A 26,182-nucleotide genomic window follows, 5' to 3' on the forward strand; every position below is an offset into this window, starting at 1 on the left:
CACTTCATGGTTACCGAGGGTATTGTCCTTGGTCATAAGATTTCTGCTAAGGGTATTGAGGTAGACCAAGCAAAGGTCGATGTTATTGGAAAGCTTCCACCACCGGTGAATGTCAAAGGTGTTCGAAGTTTTCTTGGTCATGCCGGCTTTTACCGGAGATTCATTAAAGACTTCTCAAAGATAGCAAAGCCTATGAGCAACTTGCTCAACAAAGATAAGTCTTTTATTTTTGATAATGAATGTCTTTTAGCATTTGAAACTTTGAAAGAAAGATTGACCACTGCACCAATAATCATTGCTCCTAATTGGAATTTAAATTTTAAATTAATGTGTGATGCAAGTGATTATGCTGTTGGTGCGGTCTTGGGTCAACGTAAGGACAAAATTTTTCATGCTATTCACTATGCAAGTAAGGTTTTAAATGAGGCACGAATCAATTATGCCACAACTGAAAAAGAGTTACTTGCAATAGTTTATGCAATGGAGAAATTTCGTTCTTACCCAAAATTGTTGTTTATACTGACCATGCAGCTATCAAGTATCTCCTTACTAAGTCCGACTCAAAGCCAAGGCTCATCCGTTGGATGTTGTTACTTCAAGAGTTTGACTTAGAGATCAAATATAAGAAAGGCACGGAGAATCTTGTAGCTGATCACCTTTAAAGGTTGACAAACAATGAGGTAACCAAGAATGAACCAGAAGTTCGTGAAGAATTTCCCGATGAAAGGTTGCTTGCAATCAATGTGAGACCGTGGTTTGCCGACATGGTGAACTACAAAGCAACCGGGTTCATTCCGAAAGATTTTGAATGGCAACAACGCAAGAAGGTCCTCCATGATGCTAACCATTATGTGTGGGATGAGCCTTACTTGTTCAAAATTGGAGCGGACAATCTCTTGGGTAGGTGTGTGGATGATGAAGAGGCAAAGAAGATCCTATGGCAATGTCACAATTCACCCTATGGAGGTCACTTAAACGGGGAAAGAACCGCCGCAAAGGTACTTCAATCCGGGTTCTATTGGCCAACTCTATTCAAAGATGTCAATACACATTGTAAGCATTGTGATGAATGCCAAAGAACCGGATCAATGTCAAAGAGAAATGAGATGCCTCTACAAATCATCCTTGAAGTGGAAGTGTTTGATTGTTGGGGTATAAATTTTGTTGGCCCTTTTCCTTCATCATATTCAAATGAGTACATCTTGGTCGCTGTTGATTATGTGTCAAAGTGGGTGGAAGCCGTAGCATCGCCTAAAGCCGATAGCAAGACGGTAGTGAAGTTCCTAAAGAAGAATATTTTCACCCGGTTTGGTACACCAAGAGTTCTTATTAGTGATGGAGGGTCACACTTTTGCAATGCACAACTTGCCAAAGCCCTAGATCATTATGGAGTCAAGCACAAAGTAGCATCACCATATCATCCGCAAACAAATGGACAAGCCGAAGTTTCCAACCGAGAGGTCAACCGAATACTTGAGAAGACGGTCTCTACATCTCGGAAGGATTGGTCGGCTAAACTTGATGAAGCTTTATGGGCATATAGGACTGCATACAAGTCTCCTATAGGCCTCACTCCTTTCCAAATGGTCTATGGCAAATCTTGTCACTTACCGGTCGAGCTCGAACATAAAGCATTCTGGGCATTGAAGTTCCTAAACTTTGATCAAGAGAAGGCCGGTGAAAGAAGAAAAGTTCAAATGCATGAGCTTGAAGAATTGAGAAATCAAGCTTATGAATCTTCAAAGCTCTACAAAGAAAGGACCAAGAAGTATCATGATAAGAAGATCATTCTGAGACAATTCATGCCGGGGCAAATGGTGTTACTTTTCAATTCAAGACTGAGACTATTTCCGGGCAAATTGAAGTCTAAGTGGTCCGGACCTTTCATGGTTAAAGAGGTCAAACCATATGGAGCTGTTGAACTTGAGGACCCAGTCACAAAAGGCAACTGGACTGTTAATGGGCAAAGGCTTAAGCCCTATTTCGGTGGTGAAATTGATCGGTGTTTGTCGACGATTTCACTAATCGAACCATGATTTCTTCAAAATGCGTCGAGCTCATGAAGTAAAACAAGCTCTTGCTGGGAGGCACACCCAGTTTTGTAAGTATTTTTATATTTATTGCATATAGTAGTAGTACATAAGCATTGAAAGCAAAAATGAAACAACTTTGAAAAACTGATCCTGAAGCCTCACGCCATTAGCGTATTTTACGCTATTAGCGTGGGAGCTCCAGAAAGCTACGCTAATAGCGTGAGTTTGGCATGGGAGAAAAAAATTTTGGTGGGCCCAGGGGATTAACTCCCCTTAACTTCCCACAACTCCTCATTTTTCCCTTTTTACGGTTTCATTCCTTCATTTTCTCATAACCACACACAAAAACTTCTCTCCCACTCACTAACCCTAGAAATCAAACCCATTCCATTTTGGGTCAATTCAAGTCAAGCATTCATTTTGCATCATCCCATCTTGCATTTGTGTTGCTTCTCTCTGCATTAACAGGTTTGATCTTCTCATCCTTTCCTTGTTTTAAATTTGAGAAAAATCCACATTTTGACATGATTAAATGGTTAGGTTAGGGTTAGAGTTTTGATTTGTGAGTAAAGATTGTTCTTTCTTGATTATAGTTTGAAAAGGAACAAGAATCATAACCCACATGCAACAAACATTCTGTTTTGGATCTATGACCCATTTGTAAATTTTTCAATAAAGCAGGGGTTTGAATGATTTGTGTGCAATTGTTGTGATTTTGATTCCTTTTCAAGATTCTAGTGTGTTGTAGAGACATAGGATGAAACTTAGGGTTAAAATTTGCTGGTTTGTGCTGAGAAATTGCAGGAACAAAGATTTTGAAAATTTGAAAATTGCAGGAACGAAGAAATACGCTAATAGCGAAATCTACGCTAATAGCGAAATTTTTCCAGAAATTTTCGCTATTAGCGTGGCAGGCGCTATTAGCGTGGTTCTTCATACTTGCCCAGATTTTCAAAATTTTTGATGTTTTTAAATGATAAATTCCAGTTTGTGCTAATATTTCCTATGCAATATGTTGGTATTTCCTGGTTATTTTGCAGATGGCACCTAAGAACCAAGACAAAATTACCGGGACCAAACGTCCTAGAGGCAAAGGTGCCTCAACCTCTGCTACACCTGTAACCCCAAACCGTTTTCCCACCCCTGTCCACTCTGCCAGGTTTAAGAAGATGGCTCAATACAAAACCTGGCACGAGAAAACTTTTGACATTCACCCCGATGGTGAACATTGTGACCTCCTCTACATTTTCACTGATCGTAAGTGGCATAAACTCCTTTATCCTACAACTGAGATTAACACTGATTTAGTAAAGGAGTTCTATTGCAATGCTACACCTGATGCCTCACCCACCACCCTTGCTGATGCTTTTTCTTGGACTTCATATATGAGAGGGAAGCAAATCCCTTTTGATAGGGATTCAATCAATGAATTCCTAGGCAATCCCTTAGTCCTTGAACCTTCACCTGATCCAACTATCCCTCATTTGTGTACTTATGCTAAGAGAAATGCTCAAGGAAACTGGACCTATGAGCAAATTGAGCGGGATATCATGAACAAGGGTAGGTTTTTGTGTAGAATGATAGGGGAGAGATAAGGCATGCACTCACCAAAGAGATGAATGCTAAGGCCTGCTTAGTGTTCCAATTTCTTGTCCACAATGCTTTACCTCGAGCCCATACATCCGATGCCCCAAAAGCTGTCCTACCACTCATCTGGTGTATTATGAAGAAAGTAAAGGTTGATATTGCTCGCATAATAGCCAATGAGCTGAAGGCTGTGGCGTTGAAGGTTGCCACCGGTGCTAAGAAGGTTGCACTATTCTATCCCGGACTTATCATGGCCTTGCTTAAGGCCCATGGAGTAGCCATTACTGGACCCTTTGATGAAGACATCTAGGGGACCATTACTGACACTTCTATCCGCACCTGGGAGAAGAGAGAGCAGCGATGTTCCCAAAGCCACTTTTCTGATGATGAGGGTGGCCAATCTGAGGGCCCTGGTTCCTTTGATTTTTCAGGTTTTCAGACTTTCATGCTAGAGCAACAAATGCATAATCAGTATGTGAGGGACCAGAACAGCTTCTTGATGGATCAGAACGAGGCAATCTATAGGAGCAACATGGGCATTCATCAGGACCTCTACAATGCTCACATGTATCCGGGGAATGCTGATTACCCGGTTATGACACCTGACCAGTACCAGAGCTATGTTCACTGGCCTGAGGGCAGGCCAGGTCCTTATGTGGGGGTGGCAAATGCTATGGATGATGAGGCTACACCTGATGCTGATGCTGGAGGTGAAGATGATGATTTGGATGTGGACGTGGATCTGGATATGGATGATGATGGAGAGGATGATCAGTGATATCATGGATTTTTAGTGATGTTTTTATTTTTGCTTTCGAACTTATGTTTCTTTATTTCATGTTGGAACTTATTTAATTTGGTTGTTTTTGTACTCTTCGAGCATTGTGGTTTTTAGTGCTCGACCTGATACTTTAGTACTTTATATTATTGTGGTTTAATAACTTAGCTTTTTGGTTTTTAACTTATGCTTTGGATGAATTTTTTTGTTTACATATTGCTTGTGTCTCTCAAAAGAAAATTGCTCATGAACAATAAATTTTAAAGTGCTCCATGGAGCCATGTTTGAGCAAAAGCAGGTGAGTGATAATGATATTACTTGTGAGAAAGCGTAAAGCCAAGGTATTGGTTTCCTGTTATTCTAGGTTTTTAATAAGAATTTGAAACTTGTACTTTGCACAAAATATATATCATTTAATTCTTTTCATAAACATAAATATTTTTGAACCACTTAGTACTTAACATAAATGTGAGGTAGCTTCAATCTGTTGTATATATGCTGGAGACCGATAATCACCGTGTAACTTGTTTTAGTTATGTTAAATCTGATAATCATTTTGAATTGTTTGAAAGCATGGAAAGGATCAAGGCACTTTTTGAATTGAGAGTAACCTACTTGACCACATAAAGCCTACCTGTGAGAAGAGCGAGTATCTGATACCCCAATCTGAGCCTAATGAATCAAGTCCTCAAACATGAACTGTCAATATTCATAAGCACAATGCTTAGTGAATTTGTCTGAAATTTTTCATAAATCCAGTTCATGCTTGTCTCTGAAAGGACTTTGATAATTTTTAATTTGTTGAACCCTTAACCTCTTTGTACTTTGTCCCTTGCCTTAGGATAGGGGAACATTCAATTAGAGTTTTGTTGTATTCAAGTTGGGGAGAAAAGGAGGCATTATATGTCAAGTTTATGGTGAAATTGTTAAAATAACCTGACAACATTGAATCAAAGAAAAAGTTGTACATTTGAAAAAGAAAAGAAAAGAAAAAGAAGGAAAAGAAAAAAAAAATAGAATAAGTTGTCAAGGTTATTGGTTTGTTTGATAATCACCAAAGGTTGTAATTATTGGTAGGGAAGATATTGGATTTCAAGTTGTGATACAAAGAATGTTCCTCTTTGATAGGCTTTCTGATCAATTGCCCCACATATGACATTTCTTTTATAGCCCGGCCAAGTTATAACCTTTTCAAGACCTTTTGATCCATGCTTTTATGCTTTTTAAGACGATATTTGGATGGACACCTAACTTAAATAGGATGTTAGCATGATTGTTGGATGTGTGTTCATTACCTTACTTATTGTTATCATAGTATTTCATTTACTTTTAAAGAAGTGTGTTAGGTGTGGTTCATGGATAGTTATGTTTATGTCTTGAAGTTTATGATGTATAGTTTGTGCTTAGGACATTTTTCGCATTCTTGGTTTGCATCTAGAGTAGCGGAGGACTTCATGCTTGTCCACGCGATCATATTTGAATCACCATTTGTTTATTTTTGTTTTGAATTGTTTGACACCATGTTGAAAACCTTGTCCAAAGCCTTGTTAGTTTCCTTTTCAATTGATTTGTTTGAGGACAAACAAAAAGCCAAGTTGGGGAGAGTTTGATAAGTGTTTAAAAGTGATATATTTCATATAGGAGTTTAGGCATTTTAGTGACTTGTTTTGCAAGATTCTCTATGGAAAACTCCAAATATTGTGTTAATATGTCATTTATGCTTTTGAGCCTTATTCTACCCTTTTTGTGCATGAAAATACAAGCAAGGAGCAAGAAAAGTCAAAATTCAAGGAAGCCACGCCATTAGTGTGTCCTACGCTATTAGCGTGAGGAAGAAAAGCCCAAGGTCAGAAAGGTACGCCAATGGCGCACCTGGAGTGTGAATCTGGAGCACTTGTGAAGCAACACGCTATTAGCGTAAGATACGCTATTAGCGTAATCACTCCCGAAAGATACGCTAATAGCGTACCTGGAGCGTAGCAGGCCATGAAGAAACACGCCATTAGCGTGAGACACGCTATTAGCGTAAAGAGTCCAGAAAGCCACGCCATTAGCGTGGCTGGAGCGTAGAAGCAGGGCAAGGCCAACGTGGCAACAGCCCATTGGCCAGATTATAGGCCGACATACCACGCTATTAGCGTAGGTACAAAAACACAGGCCCATATAAATAGCATTCTTACCTCTCTTTTAGGTCATTCACTGTTTTATTAAGATATTTTCATACATTCTAAGAGAGAGGTTAGAGCTATTTCAAGAGAGAAACACAAAGCAAGTTGTTGAGGAGTAGATTCAACTCAAGATCACTTTGGACACGAAGGATCTTGACATGGAATCTTCATCTTTCCTTCATCTCTTGCATAGTTTACATGTCTATGTGTAGCTATTATCTACTCTTGTAGTATTGAGGTAACTAAACAAGCTATTATGTAATCTTTTGATCTTTTAATACATAAGGTTCTAGCTTAATGATTCAATATTGTTGTTATTATTATGTTTAATGCTTTCAAAGAGATTCAAGATGATTTGGACACAAACTCTTAAATCTAGAACTATAATAACAATCTATCTTATGTTATAACACTCTTGACAAGTTTGTAAACCTTTGATAATTGCTTTTAATCAAGAACTTAATGCTTTCGGATACTTAATCAGGCTGGACACGGTCGATTAAGTTATCCGATCGACTTTGTTATCGTTTAAGGAATTTGGACACGAATGTTTAAACGCTAACTTAGAAATAACGATGTCGCTTTGGACACGAAGGATGTTGTAGAAATTATTGTGATAATATTGGTTCTAAAGCTAGAGTCTGTTAATCGATCGAGAGATTGCTGCTGTTATGCTTGGTTGTTATCTTATACCGCAAGCGAAATAGTTCAATCTCCTCTCTTTTTACTTTTATGTCATGTAGGAATTTAGTTTTACAAACAAACAATTTATATCCAAACCCTTAATGTGAACTATTGTGAAAATGCTTATGATTAACGTAACTCCCGGTGGAAACGATCCTATATATACTCACGTGTACATTGTTATATGACATGTAGAAACAAAACTACATGCACAATTTTGGTTAGTGCCACGAAACGTCTTAAAGAGAGCGACCTGGTCGTGACTCAACCTAGTAACAACTTCGGTAGATAATAGAATTTGGAAAATCCAAATACAACAGTTTGGAAATCCAAAAACAACAATTTTAAGACGTTTCGATCGGCAAAATCTACCGAAGAAATTACTTATTGAGGTTGCGTTGTCCCTAAATATAAAAAGGATAAATCAAGCTTTAGAAATACATCTTTTGACTGAAACGATGAAGTGTTTGTTGTTATAACAACAACTCTAAGAAATTTACATATGCGACTTTGAAATTTATGTTCAAAAATCAAAACCGCACCGTGAATAAATAACTTTAATTGTTAAGAGAATAGAACCGACAAGTGTTGTTGCATCGTGCTTAATTTTCAACTTGATCCTCGACAATTGAAAAAGACAAATATTTAGTGTAACAGGCATCTGATCGGTAGGATAAAATTAGTTGTCAAGTATTGGAGATTTTTTGTACGGTGCAGTAACAAATGAAAAGGACAATACGGTTCTAATTGAAATAGTTGAGTTTACCATGTTAGAACCATCGTGTGCCTACTCTCCCAAAAATTGCTTCAGTACGGCACATGAGCTAACCAATATACCTTTGGTAAATTAAAGCAAGAACATATATTTAAGTTATTGATTATAACTAATATTTAAGTTATTGATTATAACTATATTGGAGCACCAATTTTGGTAGACGGGTATCAACTCGGGTACTCAATTATTTTAGGATTTTGATCCTATAAGAACAGGGCGAGTGACTTGTACACCATGCATTTTTGTGGGAAAAGATTGCGCCTTTGATGACATGTTCAAAATTAAATTCTCCTTCTATATAAGTTGGGTGATTTTAATATTTGACATATCAAAATTGATCACGAACAAGCGTTTAATTTTAAACTTGAGTAACTTGGATTTAATTCCAAAGTTATACGATTAGACAATTTTATTTTTTCCAGTCAAGATAAATGAACCAAAAATTCATATAAATCGATGTTTAGAGAATTAGAATCTCTTAACTTAATAAATTATGATATGTGCGAATTTGATGGCACATAAATTAGAAATGATAAAATGATTTTTTTTATCATATTTATTGATGACTGTGAATTTTGATAAATAAAATTGTTATGCTTGATATGTTCAATTTCTATAAAGAAAATTGAAAATTATGATGGAAAGAGTACCCAAGTCTAAGAACAAAAAATTCTAATTAAGAAATTTTTGAAGAAAGACAATCCAACTTGTCTTATTTTTTGAACTTGGGATTGTCTGGACTATATTTGGATTCTGGACCCTAAGAGAGTTGAACTCACTAGTAGAGCCTATGAATGTATATTCATTGAGTATGCTATAAACATATAGGTTTTATGACCTAAATGTTAAAGTGATCATAGATTTAAAAGATGTTGATTTCTATGTAAATATTTACCCCTTTAACTAAAGAATAGTGGGGGCACTAGTGGGAGCATGACATTAGTGGGGGCAAAATAAATTTCCTTTTAAAAATTAAGAACTAGTGGGGGAACTATATTTGATCACATTCCAGTAATCAGAAATTGTTATGAAAACATCGTACGAGATGTTATAGAACCTCGAAGAGGTAAGAAAGCAAGAATTGCTAAAGAGTATGGACCTTATGGTTTATACATTGGAAGAAGATCCATTAAGCCTTAAAGAAGTTATATCTTCATTGGATGCTGAATTATGGCAAGAAACAATAAACGATGAAATGAATTTTCTAGAGTCTAACAAAACATGACACTTGGTTGACTTGTCTCATAGTTGCAAAACCAATCGGTTATATTTGGATTTTGGAAAAAGGAACTAAAACCTGATGATACGGTTGATGAATACAAGGCTCTCCTTGTAGTCAAAAGGTTTTAGACAAAGAGAAAAATATAGACTTCTTCGACATTCATTTACCAGTCACGAAAATCATATCCATAAGAGTACTAGTCCCTTTAGCCGCCGTTCATAACTCGATAGTACTCCAAATGGATGTGAAAGTTGCCTTTTTTATGGTGAATTAGAAGAAGAAATCTATATGAAACAACCTGAACGATTTGCGATTCATGGACAAGAAAACAAAGTCTGTAGGTTAGATAATTCTTTGTGAGGTCTAAAATAAACTCTTAAGGAAATGACATGAAAAATTTGGCATTCTAATGCTATCGAATGAGTATAAAGTGAATGAAAGTGACAAATGATATTTGCACGATCATATGTCTCTATAAAGACGACTTGCTCATATTTGATTTAAAGATTCATGTTATGAATTATGTGAAATCATTGTTTATCAACAACATTGATAAGAAAGACCTATACAAAGTTGAAGTAATTCTTGGTTTCAAGATTACTAGATCAGAAAAGAGAACTTTTTTGATAAATCTCACAAAGTTGAGAAGATCTTAAGGAAATGTAATTATTTGACCGTAAACTTGCAATCATATATTATGATCCAAGTATTAGAACACTTGAGATGGAGTTAGAAAAACAGAATATGTGAGCATCATTGACAGTACTTAGGTATGTCACTGAATGTATTAGACCCGACATTGCCGATGTCGTAAAACTCTTGTGCAAGTTTACTAGTAGACGAATGAGAAGCATTGCCATGCTATAGAAAGAGTCATGAGGTGCCTTAAGAAGACTATGACTCAAGGATTACTTCATGAGGAGTAACCTATTGTACTTAAATGGTACAAGATTGAACATCCTTCAGATGAGTCTTAAAGCGACAAGTGACTGCACATTGAGCATCACTGTAAGAGTTGTTTGTTGAAACAAATGATATTGACTCAGTCCACTATGGAATGAATCTGAGATGAGAACACTAGAGAAAACTAGCGAAGAAGCAAGTTGATAAGATGCTTGCTAGTTGAGAACCCTTAGAGGGTAAAACCGTTTCCAGAAGTGTTAATTTATTGTGATAGTCTGCAGCTATTACAAAATTGAGAAATCGTTACCACAATGGTAAGAGGCGATTATTAAAGTCACGAACACATAAAGTATTGGAGAGCTAGCTACTCTCAAAAGGAACGGTTAAAGTAAATCATGTACGTACTGATAAAGAATTAGTCAATCCTTTGACGAAAGGAATTACTAAAAAAGAAAGGTCTAAACACATCCAATAGGATGGGACTAATGCCCAAAGGTCATAAGTGATGGTAACCTGACCTACATGACTGGAGATCCCAAGAAATAGGTTCAATGGGTAATAACAAGTCACAAGTGATAGAACATGCTATGTTAAAAGTAAGAAAGCATGATTCCTGTAGTGACAGAAGGATGAGATAATAGAAACTTTTAATGAGATTTATACTCTATTTGGAGTGGAGTACATAGCTACAGGAGTACTCTTGATAGACTCACCTATACGAATGTGGAACTAAGGGTCGGTTCCTATGGAATTCGGGGAAGAATACCTAGAGCGTTCGTTAAACCAGGATACACGTGCAAGGCCATTAATGCACGTGCTTTTAGAATACACCTTATGAAAAGGTTTGTGTGTGGGTTCTATGTCTGAGATTGAGTTCAATGTTGTAAGCAACTCTTGTTAATCAGAATTTTACTCGCTATGCAGAGGTTCAAGTTGTAGGCGACACCTTTGTTTACTAGCAAATCTTATGGAGACGTCTTTGACGTTATTTTTGAAACCATTTTTTAAATTCAAGTGGGGGATTGTTGGAACATGTGTGGAAATTGAGTAAAAAGACTAAACACAAATTCTCATGTTGGGTAGAACTAGTGTTGTGTGAATTGAAAAAAGTGGAAGTCCCACATCGGATGGAACACACACATTAGTAGTGTTTATATAGTGGGGGTGTACCTCTAATTAATGGGGGTACATAAGCACTGGAGAAAAATATATATTGATATATATTTTATTATTTGGAAATGATAAATTAAATAATTAATTTAATCATTATTAGAAAGTGCTTTCTTAGTCCCCAAGTTTTGCTAAAATATTTTGTAACGCAATCTAGAATATTTTGGTGCTTGATCTGAAATATATTTTGGTACATAATATAATATATTTTTGTACTCAATATAATATATTTTGGTACTCAATTGAGATATTTTTGTACTAGATCTAATATGTGAATTACTTAATGACAAAGTAATGTATTACTTGTTCCCAAAGTTTCTCACTTATTAGTTGTGAATTTTTTCTATAAATAGAGAGCTCACACAGTGCATTCCACACACCAAAGAGTTTCATTGAGTTGTCGGGAACTCTTTCTCTCTTCTCCCTTTCTTGACTTGTGTTGACGAGTCTTTCCTCTCTTCTCCCTCCTTCGACTTGTTTAACAAGTCCTTCTCCTTTTTCTACTCCTTTCTGTCCCTTCGGAATTAAGAGTGTTATTATGACCATAGTCCCTTTTTCGGTTTAATGTCCCTTCGGAATTAAGAATGGTCTTAAAAACATAGTCCCTTCGGTAATATATGTCCATTCGGAATAAAGAGTACTTTTAAGATCATAGTCCCTATTTGGAATAATAATGTTCTGTCGGAATCAAGAATGATCTTAACGGTATATAAATATTATAACAATATTTTTCTCTTTGAGGAGAAATGGTGGTGACACCATATTTGAGTGGTCATAGTACCATATTGATAGTTTGGAGAAATTAAAGGTTAGAATGGTGGAAACACCATATTTGAGTGGTCTTAGCACCATAATAGAATGGTAATAATACCATATTAAAGTGGTTTCAGTATTAAAGAGTGGTCTTAGTACCATATTTGAAGGTGTAATTCTCGAACGGTTTTCTACGGTGCAGTAGTTAACCGCACAGTTGTAGCTGGGCTTGTTTTATCCTGGAGGCGGCGTGGTTGATAGTCTACCTTGCACAATTTTGGTTAGTGCCACGAAACGTCTTAAAGAGAGCGACCTGGTCGTGACTCAACCTAGTAACAACTTCGGTAGATAATAGAATTTGGAAAATCCAAATACAACAGTTTGGAAATCTAAAAACAACAATTTTAAGACGTTTCGATCGGCAAAATCTACCGAAGAAATTACTTATTGAGGTTGCGTTGTCCCTAAATATAAAAAGGATAAATCAAGCTTTAGAAATACATCTTTTGACTGAAACGATGAAGTGTTTGTTGTTATAACAACAACTCTAAGAAATTTACATATGCGATTTTGAAATTTATGTTCAAAAATCAAAACCGCACCGTGAATAAATAACTTTAATTGTTAAGAGAATAGAACCGACAAGTGTTGTTGCATCGTCCTTAATTTTCCACTTGATCCTCGACAATTGAAAAAGACAAATATTTAGTGTAACAGGCATCTGATCGGTAGGATAAAATTAGTTGTCAAGTATTGGAGATTTTTTGTACGGTGCAGTAACAAATGAAAAGGACAATACGGTTCTAATTGAAATAGTTGAGTTTACCATGTTAAAAGCATCGGGTGCCTACTCTCCCAAAAATTGCTTCAGTACGGCACATGAGCTAACCAATATACCTTTGGTAAATTAAAGCAAGAACATATATTTAAGTTATTGATTATAACTAATATTTAAGTTATTGATTATAACTATATTGGAGCACCAATTTTGGTAGACGGATATCAACTTGGGTACTCAATTATTTTAGGATTTTGATCCTATAAGAACAGGGCGAGTGACTTGTACACCATGCATTTTTGTGGGAAAAGATTGCGCATTTCATGACATGTTCAAAATTAAATTATCCTTCTATATAAGTTGGGTGATTTTAATATTTGACATATCAAAATTGATCACGAACAAGCGTTTAATTTTAAACTTGAGTAACTTGGATTTAATTCCAAAGTTATACGATTAGACAATTTTATTTTTTCCAGTCAAGATAAATGAACCAAAAATTCATATAAATCAATGTTTAGAGAATTAGAATCTCTTAACTTAATAAATTATGATATGTGTGAATTTGATGGCACATAAATGATAAAATGATTTTTTTATCATATTTATTGATAACTGTGAATTTTGATAAATGAAATTGTTATGCTTGATATGTTCAATTTTTATAAAGAAAATTGAAATTTATGATGGAAAGAGTACCCAAGTCTAAGAACAAAAAATTCTAATTAAGAAATTTTTGAAGAAAGACAATCCAACTTGTCTTATTTTTTGAACTTGAGATTGTCTGGACTATATTTGGATTCTGGACCCTAAGAGAGTTGAACTCACTAGTAAAGCCTATGAATGTATATTCATTGAGTATGCTATAAACATATAGGTTTTATGACCTAAATGTTAAAGTGATCATAGATTTAAAAGATGTTGATTTCTATGTAAATATTTACCCCTTTAACTAAAGAATAGTGGGGGCACTAATGGGAGCATGACATTAGTGGGGGCAAAATAAATTCCCTTTTAAAAATTAAGAACTAGTGGGGGAACTATATTTGATCACATTCCAGTAATCAGAAATTGTTATGAAAACATCGTACGAGATGTTATAGAACCTCGAAGAGGTAAGAAAGCAAGAATTGCTAAAGAGTATGGACCTTATGGTTTATACATTGGAAGAAGATCCATTAAGCCTTAAAGAAGTTATATCTTCATTGGATGCTGAATTATGGCAAGAAACAATAAACGATGAAATGAATTTTCTAGAGTCTAACAAAACATGACACTTGGTTGACTTGTCTCATAGTTGCAAAACCAATAGGTTATATTTGGATTTTGGAAAAAGGAACTAAAACCTGATGATACGGTTGATGAATACAAGGCTCTCCTTGTAGTCAAAAGGTTTTAGACAAAGAGAAAAATATAGACTTCTTCGACATTCATTTACCAGTCACGAAAATCATATCCATAAGAGTACTAGTCCCTTTAGCCGCCGTTCATAACTCGATAGTACTCCAAATGGATGTGAAAGTTGCCTTTTTTTATGGTGAATTAGAAGAAGAAATCTATATGAAACAACCTGAATGATTTGCGATTCATGGACAAGAAAACAAAGTCTGTAAGTTAGATAATTCTTTGTGAGGTCTAAAATAAACTCTTAAGGAAATGACATGAAAAATTTGGCATTCTAATGCTATCGAATGAGTATAAAGTGAATGAAAGTGACAAATGATATTTGCACGATCATATGTCTCTATAAAGACGACTTGCTCATATTTGATTTAAAGATTCATGTCATGAATTATGTGAAATCATTGTTTATCAACAACATTGATAAGAAAGACCTATACAAAGTCGAAGTAATTCTTGGTTTCAAGATTACTAGATCAGAAAAGAGAACTTTTTTGATAAATCTCACAAAGTTGAGAAGATCTTAAGGAAATGTAATTATTTGACCGTAAACTTGCAATCATATATTATGATCCAAGTATTAGAACACTTGAGATGGAGTTAGAAAAACAGAATATGTGAGCATCATTGACAGTACTTAGGTATGTCACTGAATATATTAGACCCGACATTGCCGATGTCGTAAAACTCTTGTGATGAATGAGAAGCATTGCCATGCTATAGAAAGATTCATGAGGTGCCTTAAGAAGACTATGACTCAAGGATTACTTCATGAGGAGTAACCTATTGTACTTAAATGGTACAAGATTGAACATCCTTCAGATGAGTCTTAAAGCGACAAGTGACTGCACATTGAGCATCACTGTAAGAGTTGTTTGTTGAAACAAATGATATTGACTCAGTCCACTATGGAATGAATCTGAGATGAGAACACTAGAGAAAACTAGCGAAGAAGCAAGTTGATAAGATGCTTGCTAGTTGAGAACCCTTAGAGGGTAAAACCGTTTCCAGAAGTGTTAATTTATTGTGATAGTCTGCAGCTATTACAAAATTGAGAAATCGTTACCACAATGGTAAGAGGCGATTATTAAAGTCACGAACACATAAAGTATTGGAGAGCTAGCTACTCTCAAAAGGAACGGTTAAAGTAAATCATGTACGTACTGATAAAGAATTAGTCAATCCTTTGACGAAAGGAATTACTAAAAAGAAAGGTCTAAACACATCCAATAGGATGGGACTAATGCCCAAAGGTCATAAGTGATGGTAACCCGACCTACATGACTGGAGATCCCAAGAAATAGGTTCAATGGGTAATAACAAGTCACAAGTGATAGAACATGCTATGTTAAAAGTAAGAAAGCATGATTCCTGTAGTGACAGAAGGATGAGATAATAGAAACTCTTAATGAGATTTATACTCTATTTGGAGTGGAGTACATAGCTACAGGAGTACTCTTGATAGACTCACCTATACGAATGTGGAACTAAGGGCCGGTTCCTATGGAATTCGGGGAAAAATACCTAGAGCGTTCGTTAAACCGGGATACACGTGCAAGGCCATTAATGCACGAGCTTTTAGATTACACCTTATGAAAAGGTTTGTGTGTGGGTTCTATGTCTGAGATAGAGTTCAATGCTGTAAGCAACTCTTGTTAATCAGAATTTTACTCGCTATGCTGAGGTTCAAGTTGTAGGCGACACCTTTGTTTACTAGCAAATCTTATGGAGACGTCTTTGACGTTATTTCTGAAACCATTTTTTAAATTCAAGTGGGGGATTGTTGGAACATGTGTGGAAATTGAGTAAAAAGACTAAACACAAATTCCCATGTAGGGTAGAACTAGTGTTGTGTGAATTGAAAAAAGTGGAAGTCCCACATCGGATGGAACACACACATTAGTAGTGTTTATATAGTGGGGGTGTACCTCTAATTAATGGGGGTACATAAGCACTAGAGAAAAATATATATTGATATATATTTTATTATTTGGAAATGATAAATTAAATAATTAATTTAATCATTATTAGAAAGTGCTTTCTTAGTCCCCAAGTTTTGCTAAAATATTTTGTATCGCAATCTAGAATATTTTGGTGCTTGATTTGAAATATATTTTGGTACATAATATAATATATTTTTGTACTCAATATAATATATTTTGGTAGTCAATTGAGATATTTTTGTACTAGATCTAATATGTGAATTACTTAATGACAAAGTAATGTATTACTTGTTCCCAAAGTTTCTCACTTATTAGTTGTGAATTTTTTCTATAAATAGAGAGCTCACACAGTGCATTCCACACACCAAAGAGTTTCATTGAGTTGTCGGGAACTCTTTCTCTCTTCTCCCTTTCTTGACTTGTGTTGACGAGTCTTTCCTCTCTTCTCCCTCCTTCGACTTGTTTAACAAGTCCTTCTCCTTTTTCTACTCCTTTCTGTCCCTTCGGAATTAAGAGTGTTATTAAGACCATAGTCCCTTTTTCGGTTTAATGTCCCTTCGGAATTAAGAATGGTCTTAAAAACATAGTCCCTTCGGTAATATATGTCCCTTCGGAATAAAGAGTACTTTTAAGATCATAGTCCCTATTTGGAATAATAATGTCCCGTCGGAATCAAGAATGATCTTAACGGTATATAAATATTATAACAATATTTTTCTATTTGAGGAGAAATGGTGGTAAGAGCATATTTGAGTGGTCATAGTACCATATTGATAGTTTGGAGAAATTAAAGGTTAGAATGGTGGAAACATCATATTTGAGTGGTCTTAGCACCATAATAGAATGGTAATAATACCATATTAAAGTGGTTTCAGTATTAAAGAGTGGTCTTAGTACCATATTTGAAGGTGTAATTCTCGAACGGTTTTCTATGTAGCTGGACTTGTTTTATCCTGGAGGCGGCGTGGTTGATAGTCTACCTTGCACAATTTTGGTTGGTGCCACGAAACGCCTTAAAGAGAGCGACCTGGTCGTGACTCAACCTAGTAACAACTTCGGTAGATAATAGAATTTGGAAAATCCAAATACAACAGTTTGGAAATCCAAAAACAACATATGTTGTATTATTTTCATTTTTTGTGGTTTATTTATTTATTATTTAATAGCAAGTTGTGATCTTTTTTCATTCTACCTTGCATGATTTCTAACACACACCCTTATTCGCAAAGCATTCAACAGAGGACAAGATTTCACCAACTTGTACATGAAGAGATGTATAACACCTAGCAGTGTTGGCAATAATAAATTGACCATCATTATTTCTAATACACACCCTTATTCACATTTTACTATCATGAGATGAGATGAGAAAGAAGCATTTTGGGGTTGGGAATAAAATGCATATAATTTTAAGATCCCTGATGGTAGTTTCTCCCATTTTTAGTTTATGGCATCACGTACGGTATCCATAGAAGAGTCAGAAGAAACAAGATTTTGGAAAATGCATCTTGTTTAGAAAATTTGATTTTGTTATAGGGTTTTACCTTTTGTTTATTTTAAGTTTTATCTTTTAAAACAAATAATAATTTGAAAAATAAAATTACTAGATTTAATCTATATATGTGTGTTGTCATACCACCTAATTAGAATGAATCATCTCTACTATATTTTTTTTTCCTCTCAAAATCTATCATGCTTTCACATCCTCACCCTTAAATCTTCCTTTTCTATTTTTTCTCTATAGATTTTCTCCTCAGAAGATGATCAATCATATTCCGTGCATGTCGACTATGAAATATGTATATCTCTCTTATTTAAAAGGTAAACATTAATTTTCCTTCAAAAAAAAAAAGGTAAACATTAATTTGCCATATTATTATATTTTAGTCTCTTTTCGTTAGACTCGACTTTCATTGATATTTTTTTCTCTATTTTTTTTCATTGTAAATCTTCTTTGTCTCTCATTTTCAATAAAAGATGGCGATTTTAATTGAATAAAATGTCACATGATCATGATCCATTTACCGCATGGGACTTGTTTTTAACCGGTTATATCAGTAAAAACAGGTGGATTCTAGGGTGAGGGCTCAATTAAGTCCCTCACCGGTGAACCATGAGGAAAATACCATCAGATCTAATTAATGGTCTAGATTTATTGAAAAAAAATTGAGAACATCTAAACATTTTCACATACAATGTAATGTCCCTGTTATATTTCTTCATCTTATTCAACTTCTATTTCTAGAAGATACTTGCAGAAAACATCTGCATCCATTTGAAAATGAAAAGGCAGAGACAGGAAAGTGACAGGATCGCAATTTCTTTCACCAACATTTTCACAGCGTTATAAAATGAAAAATTAAAGTCACTGTTGATAACTATTGTGATTTGTGTTAGAAGAGAAACTCTTAAAATTTGAAACTTTAATACCGCATGATGAAAAACCATACCAAGAATAATGTTAGGTTCTCTGGTCTTTAACACACAGACAAATAAATTGAAACCTCACTTGAAATGAAGCTAGTAAAAAATGGCCTTTGAACTTTAAGATTATTCATATGAACATTACAAAATCTATCTGCTTTCTTTTTGGTCTCAACAAACATATATAAGCAAAGAGAATTAATTAAAGTGTGTTCATCTTTTAGAAAAGTACAATTTTTGCAAACACTAGTTAGTTATAGTTACGGTTCTTTAATTTTTTTAGTTAGTTATAGTTACAATTCTTTAATTTTCAACAAACATTTACGCAATTGCAATTCAGGGGATGCAGATGAGGAAGACACAAGGGCATGATTGTGTGTGAACATGTGTTGATGGTCTCATTTTTTATTTTAATAAATCTTGACCATTAATTAGATTTAATGGTATTTTTGTCATGGTTCACCGGTGAGGGGCTTAATTGAACCTTCATCCTAAGTCACAAATTCAATGGTGGTAAATTTTTTAAAAATTTAAAAATTAAGAGGCGATATTTAATTTTTTGACAAAAGCAAAACGATATTCATTCATTCAAATCGATAGAGTACATCAGATACAAACATCGCTAAAAATGTAAAGGGTGAATCTGCGAACAAACTCACAGCGCCTAAGTTAATAGCATAAAACGGCAAAATGCCTACAAATAATATGATAAAACCTAATTCACTGAAATACACATGCTTCCGGATCTGCAACGTTGACGCCCAAATCATTGGTTGAATTTGTAATTAACTGATGTCGATCTTTCAATAGGAACTAAATGAACACCGCCAAAAGAAGCGAAATCAAACGCCGCACAAGACGACGAACAAAACAACGCCGTACTTAGACGACGAAATCACAAAAATACAAAAGGAAAAACTTGATATATGTGAAAACCACTTATTTAGATGGAAAGAACATGGGAAAAGATGTAGATGGGTGATTCTATGTCAAAAAATGACCTAAAATCACCCCTCCTCGATGAACGAAGGAGAAAGAAAGTTTAGAGAGAAGTTGAAGTTTCTCTCACTAGAAAACTATGAGTATATGAAACAGGCCATGTTTTTAGATTTAAAAATCCAATGATTAAAATCTGAATCACCAAAAGTATTTGATTGAAATTTACAGTCAAGAATCATATGGAATTCAGCTGCATACCATGTCCATCAAACCACAATAATAATTTCCATGCCACTCTTTTCCGTACAATATGCAGCGTGTGTGTGTGATCCTACCAGAGTACCAGGTTCCATCATCCTTCAAAAAAAAGTGGCAACTCTTTGTTTTTCTTCTTTTCTTTATAACAGCTTCTTTTTGTTCCTTTTAATTTATGAGATATACTACATTTTTATAATATTATACTAAAAAATTATAATTTTTATTTTTGCTGCATCCCTTTTTTCAGTATTGAAAGCAAGACTAAAGTGTGTGCACCCAAAGACAATTTTTGTTCTTACTATATTAACAATATGAAACTTTTACGATCAATCGTTTAATGATAACTAACCTTTATTGCAGATCTATATGAGACATAAGGTGAATTCTTTTCTTTCAACCGGAATTTGTTCATACCAAAAAATCATATCGAATATTTGATTATCTACTTAAAGAATCTAAGTCTCTTGTCACTTGAATCAATCAATTCTTTCGGATTTTTGTTTGTTAAGTAATAGAACAAAAGGACCAAGATTTTGTCAAAAAGACCAAGATATAGTTTTAATTTTCCAAGCCAGGGGTCCAGATTGTCATCTTTTTCAATGCTATGCATAAACGCCTTTGGCTAGATTCATATTCGTTCTTACCCATACTTTTAGTCAAAGTAGTCCCACTATTTTTATAAACATCATATTAGCCGCAATTTTAACAGATAGTTTATAAATAGCAAACTTTTTTGCTTCAAAAAAATAAATCGTAAACTTTTTGTAAACAAAACTTCATATCAATATTTTAAAAACTGCATCAAACTATCAAATAATTATATTTTACACAACGATAATATATTCTTTTTTTTAAAAGAGGGCAATGATAATATATACTAATTATAATAAGAATTATAAAAGTTATTCTTAATGCGTGTTTAAATTATAAATTTGATACAAAATCTAGCATAAACTTTATCAAAAGAATGGTTATTTTTCAAAAGAGTTATTCCTAAATATTCGGTTATCACTTTATTTTTGACATAACATTCTATTGGTACTTGCATGGTAAAATAAAACCTAAATAAATGAAGATAATTAGGCTAAATTAGATATTTATCCATTAACTTTTTTTTTTGAGGGAATATTTATCCATTAACTTATTTATTACCTTTATTTTGGTCCTGTTACGAGCTAATTGTCGAAACGTTTAGATCCCTTAACAACATTTTCCTTAGTCAAATTGGTCTGATTTTGTTAATTTTAAGCATAAATGTTTAAGATGGACCAACATCATAAGTGATCCATCAAATATTTTGGTAAAAAGAAAATCATTAGGTCATGCATGTCAATTGTATCTAATAGTGAATCACCAAAACCTATTTTTTATTTTTATTTTACTTTTCTTCTTATTCTCTCCTCATCTTCATCTTCATCATGTTCAAAGTAAACCCAGAAGACAAAACCTAATTTTTTTTTTAATTATTTTTGGTTTTGTATTGAATTTTAATTATTTTTTTTAGTTTTATATTTAATTTTAATAGTGAGATACTCCACATCAAACCTTCATGTTAAATTTCAACATGAGATGATTAAATTTAATGCAATTTGGAAAAACTCCATCACCATTCTTATAATTCCGGGTTGTGCTTAAGTCAACTTTATAAAAGCGGTTTGATGATTGCTACCGATTAAAAACACAAATTCATGTTATATTTTATCCAATGTAGAACTCCTTAACAAATCTCCTTCACGCTCCCCCTAAAAAAAAATTCCCCCACGCTCCCCCTAAAGAGGAACATGGACGTCTAATGGCTACAATGACTATGGAACAAAGGAATGTGTACGATAAAATCATGGCTCGAGTAGAGGCAAACATGTCTGGGTTGTTTTTTTTGTATGGATACGGTGGAACAGGTAAAACTTATATATGGAGGGCGATGTCATCTGCGTTGAGATCTAGAGGAGAAATTGTTTTGACTGTTGCTTCAAGTGGCATAGCAGCTCTTCTTATACCAGGTGGTAGAACTGCTCATTCTAGGTTCCATATTCCATTTACTATTGATGAATACTCTACTTGCACCATTGACCCCAAAAGCCCCCTAGGACAATTGATATTGCGTGCAAAGCTTATAATTTGGGACGAAGCTCCAATGATGCATAAACATTGTTTCGAAGCCGTTGATCGTACTTTAAGGGATGTATGTAGAGTGCGCAACAATGACAGGATGGATATTCCATTTGGAGGCATAGTTGTCGTCCTTGGTGGTGACTTCAGACAAATTTTGCCCGTCGTTCCTAAAGGTAATAGACAAGACATCATATACGCAAGCATTAATTCATCACGACTTTGGCGCCATTGTGAAGTATTAACTCTAACCACAAACATGAGACTTTTGCATGGTTGTTCAGATAGTGAAGTTGAAGAATTAAAGAATTTTGCTGAATGGGTCTTGGGAATTGGTGACGGAGTTGTTGGCGATGTTTCCGATGATGGGATTAATGTACAAATCCCTAATGATTTGCTTATTCATAGTCAAGGCGATCATATTGCATCAATTGTTGATTGTATTTACCCAACCCTTCTTCAAAATATGCATGATTCTGAATATTTCCAAGACAGGGCTATTCTAACACCGAAAAATGTTATTGTGGATGAGATAAATAACTTTGTTATGTCTATGATACCTGGCGAAGAAAAAGTATATCTCAGTTGTGATACACCATGCCCTAGCAGCACTGTTGCAAATAGACCCGACGATGTCCACACACCAGAGTTTCTGAATACAATCAACGCATCGGGTCTTCCAAACCACAAGATAACATTGAAGGTAGGAGTTCCTGTTATGTTATTGAGGAACCTTGACATTACTGCTGGCCTATGTAACAGAACACGTTTGGTTATCACTAGAATGGGGAGATATGTGTTGGAAGGGAGAGTAATATCAGGAAGCAATATCGGTGACATGGTTTATGTGCCTCGACTATCACTGCAGCCTTCGGACACCAGAATACCGTTCAAATTCCAACGCAGGCAATTTCCTATAATTGTTTGTTTTGGTATGACAATCAACAAAAGTCAAGGTCAATCCCTAAAGCATGTTGGAATCTACTTTCCACAATCTGTTTTCTCACATGGCCAATTATATATTGCAGTTTCCAGAGTCACTTCAAGGAAAGGTTTGAAAATGCTTATCACTGACGAAAACGGTGACTGCATTGACAACACAACCAATGTTGTCTACAAAGAGGTATTCCAAAATGTATAGACACGTCTTTGAGACAATTAGTTTTGCGGAAATGCCAATTTGTTACTCATGAACAATGTATTTTGTTTTTTGTGCAAGAACAGCTTTTTGGTTGTAATAACTCTAAAATAGAGTTACTCAAGAATAATGTGATGTAAGTCAAAATCCACATACGCTGGAATTACTTAGGAATAATGTATTGTGTTTGTGCGAAACAACAGCACTTGGTTGCCAAATTTGTCAATTACAGCAAGTGCAGCAGTTTGTGGAATGGGTGATTACAGTTTTATTTGCTCCAATTAAAGCTACATTTTCCCCACATGTCTGCTCCTATGCTGTTTAAATGCAATAAACTTTTTCTGTTGTAGTGGGTAGTTAGAAGTTATTCTTCAACATAATGAAGTTTTACTTTTCTTGCAAATAATTAGGTTATTTCGCTCTTGGTATATTTTAAGGCAACAAACAAGTAAAGCAATTTTCTACGATCTTGCTAGCTATATTATCAAAGCTGTTTTCAATACTTATTTTTGAAAGTATTTTCCAATTGTTTATGTGATTGTTATTATTTTAGGTTACTGTTTTAGCAGGCATTATACGTACTTAAATATGCTAAATATCAGTTTAACTTTATCCTACATATTATAATTGAAATGCAGGTTATTTGGAAATTTATCAACAACAATTGGAGGCGTTTTATGTTACATGACAAATAGACATAGCATATTTAAGTGAGAGATGTATTATGGTCGACTTAAGTGTGAACTGTTTTATGCATAAGTGATCCTTATGAGGTCCATATATTGTACCTTTAACAATATAAAGTTTATATCGCGTTTGTCTTACACTATATGTGAGTTATGTTTCTCTTAAAATAAATATCTTAAAAATATATGCCCCGTGCGGTAGCACGGGTAGGAGATCTAATATACCATAAATATTACTCCATTTAATCTTTTTTATAAGAGAGTTAACAAAAGTTGAAATATTTCGTTCATAATATAAACTAAATATATGAATTTTTGTCAACTCATTTATCTTTTATAAAAAGGATCCAAAGGAGTATTTATGTTTTCATAAGTTTAGCTAGTATGATTTGTTAATGTACAATTATTTGGCATATGAATCTAATGATGTGTTCCACATCAATTAATGAATATGACAACTCATGTGTTTTATTTATTTACATTAACTAATATAACAACACCTTATTGGATGCATGTGTAAAAAAAAGTACATTGACAGAGTATACTACTTAAAAAAATCATATTTTATTTTTCTTTTATTTGGTTTCATATTTTAAAACATACTTTGTCTAATATTTTTAAACTTAAATTGAATTTATTTATTCATTAATTTAAATACAGCCCCCACCACTCAAATTTTCTGGGTCCGTCACTGTTAATGGATATAAAGGTGAAATTCATATCCATTAGTAAATTAGTAAAATTATCAAAATATCATATTACTTAAATATAAATATTACCTACATGAAAGTGACACTAATAGCCAAGTTGTTAAAGTGGAACTACTACCTCGTATTAAGAGTGTGAGCCAAGTATATGAAGTTTGACCCGATAGCATAAATCCAACGGATATTGAATAGGTCATGATATCATCACCAATATACATACATACATATAACCAAAAAAATCAACAACATATATAGCATATGTTGGTTTTATTAAACAAGTAATTATATTTGTACACTCTCAATATGCATCATTTAATTTAAATATTGGCAAAATTACACAATTAGTCCCTTAACTTTAAATATTGGCAAAATTACACAATTAGTCCCTTAACTTAATTTTAGGTAATATTTTCGTTCTTTATCTTTTTGTTTGTCACGATTTAGTCCTTTATGTTATAAAATGACAATATCTTATCATTTTTTATGAGTTTTTTCAATGAAATTTGATTTTCTAGGCTTGTATGATGAAGATTTGCGTTTGTTTTTTGAGTTTGATGAATTTTTTTTGGAGTTTTCGATTATTTTTTTAGTAAAAAAGGATAACTATGTTGTTATTTTATAACATAAAGGACTAAACCGTGACAAAAAAAAGATAAAGGACGAAAGTGTTACCTAAAATTAAGTTAAGGGACTAATTGTGTAATTTTGCCTTTAAATATTTTTAGTAAAAATAAAAAATTGAGTATTTGTTTCTAACTTTTTCTATTTATGTGAGTATGCTTAAATGCTTTAAATTTAGACTTTTGATCACACAAGTCTTACGAAATTATATTTGTACAACAATTTTAGAATAACTTTTGGATGAACTCTATCTCACTCATACTCTCTCTCTCTTGATGGAAGAAGAGGAAAGAAAAAATTGTCCCAAAAATTGTATTAAATTGATTGTATAAATATCACTTCTCAAACGTAAATTAACTTTTCAACTGTAGGTACATTTTACCTTTTCCCCACTTAAAAGATAATGGGTAGGGTGCAATTCAAAACAAGGTTCTCTATGGTGGAAACGACCCATATGAATTAAATTATTGAAATTTCTGTATAAAAGAAAAACTAGATTTTCTTTTATAAAACAAAAACTAGAATCTTGAATTTTCTTATATCTTTGATAATTTTATATATTTACCTCTTGTATTAAAGGTTAGCATGTGTTTTACATTTAATATGGTTAATTCGAAGATAAGTTATTAAACTCAAATGAATAATTAACTAAAAATGAATGGTCATGAAGAGTATGAAAATTTGCTTAGTTGCGCGGTACGGTGAGGTCAGTGGGACTATCAGTGACGGGGTAGAATAGCTTCGGTGTGGTGGAACAATTTGCTTAGCATTAAGGAGGGGGTGTCAGTTGGTTTAATCGGAGGGAGGTGGAGGATGAAGTAGGCACTTTATTTTGGTGGGATCGTTGGCTAGAGGGAGATACTTTGAAGAGTCGATTCAGTCGTCTTTTTGACCTTTCTAATAACAAATTGGCAACTGTGACTGATATGTACTTGTTAGGTTGGGGGAGGGAGGAGCTGCTTGGAGATAGAGGAGGAGATTGTTGGCTTGGGAGGAAGAATTGGTGGGTGAATTTTGTGAGCTTTTATCTTCCGTTGTATTGCAGGTTCATGTGATTGACATGTGGATTTGGCAACTTCATGCCTCCTCAAAATACAACGTTTCT

The 26,182-nt window shown here is 34.2% G+C and overlaps 1 protein-coding gene across 1 annotated transcript; it reads left to right on the forward strand.

Annotated features, from left to right (window-relative positions):
* The first annotated feature begins 6,261 nt into the window (after nt 1-6,261).
* LOC146956561 (uncharacterized) lies at nt 6,262-23,066 on the forward strand. Its single transcript, XM_085749472.1, has 2 exons — nt 6,262-6,315; nt 21,528-23,066. Exons 1-2 carry the CDS (start codon nt 6,262-6,264, stop codon nt 23,064-23,066), a joined length of 1,593 nt encoding a protein of 530 aa, XP_085605598.1.
* The last annotated feature ends 3,116 nt before the right edge of the window (nt 23,067-26,182 follow it).

This window comes from Medicago sativa, chromosome 1, assembly GCF_051527215.1.
Source record: "Medicago sativa cultivar Bolivia chromosome 1, Bolivia_mono, whole genome shotgun sequence".
In the NCBI taxonomy this organism is placed as follows: domain Eukaryota; kingdom Viridiplantae; phylum Streptophyta; class Magnoliopsida; order Fabales; family Fabaceae; genus Medicago; species Medicago sativa.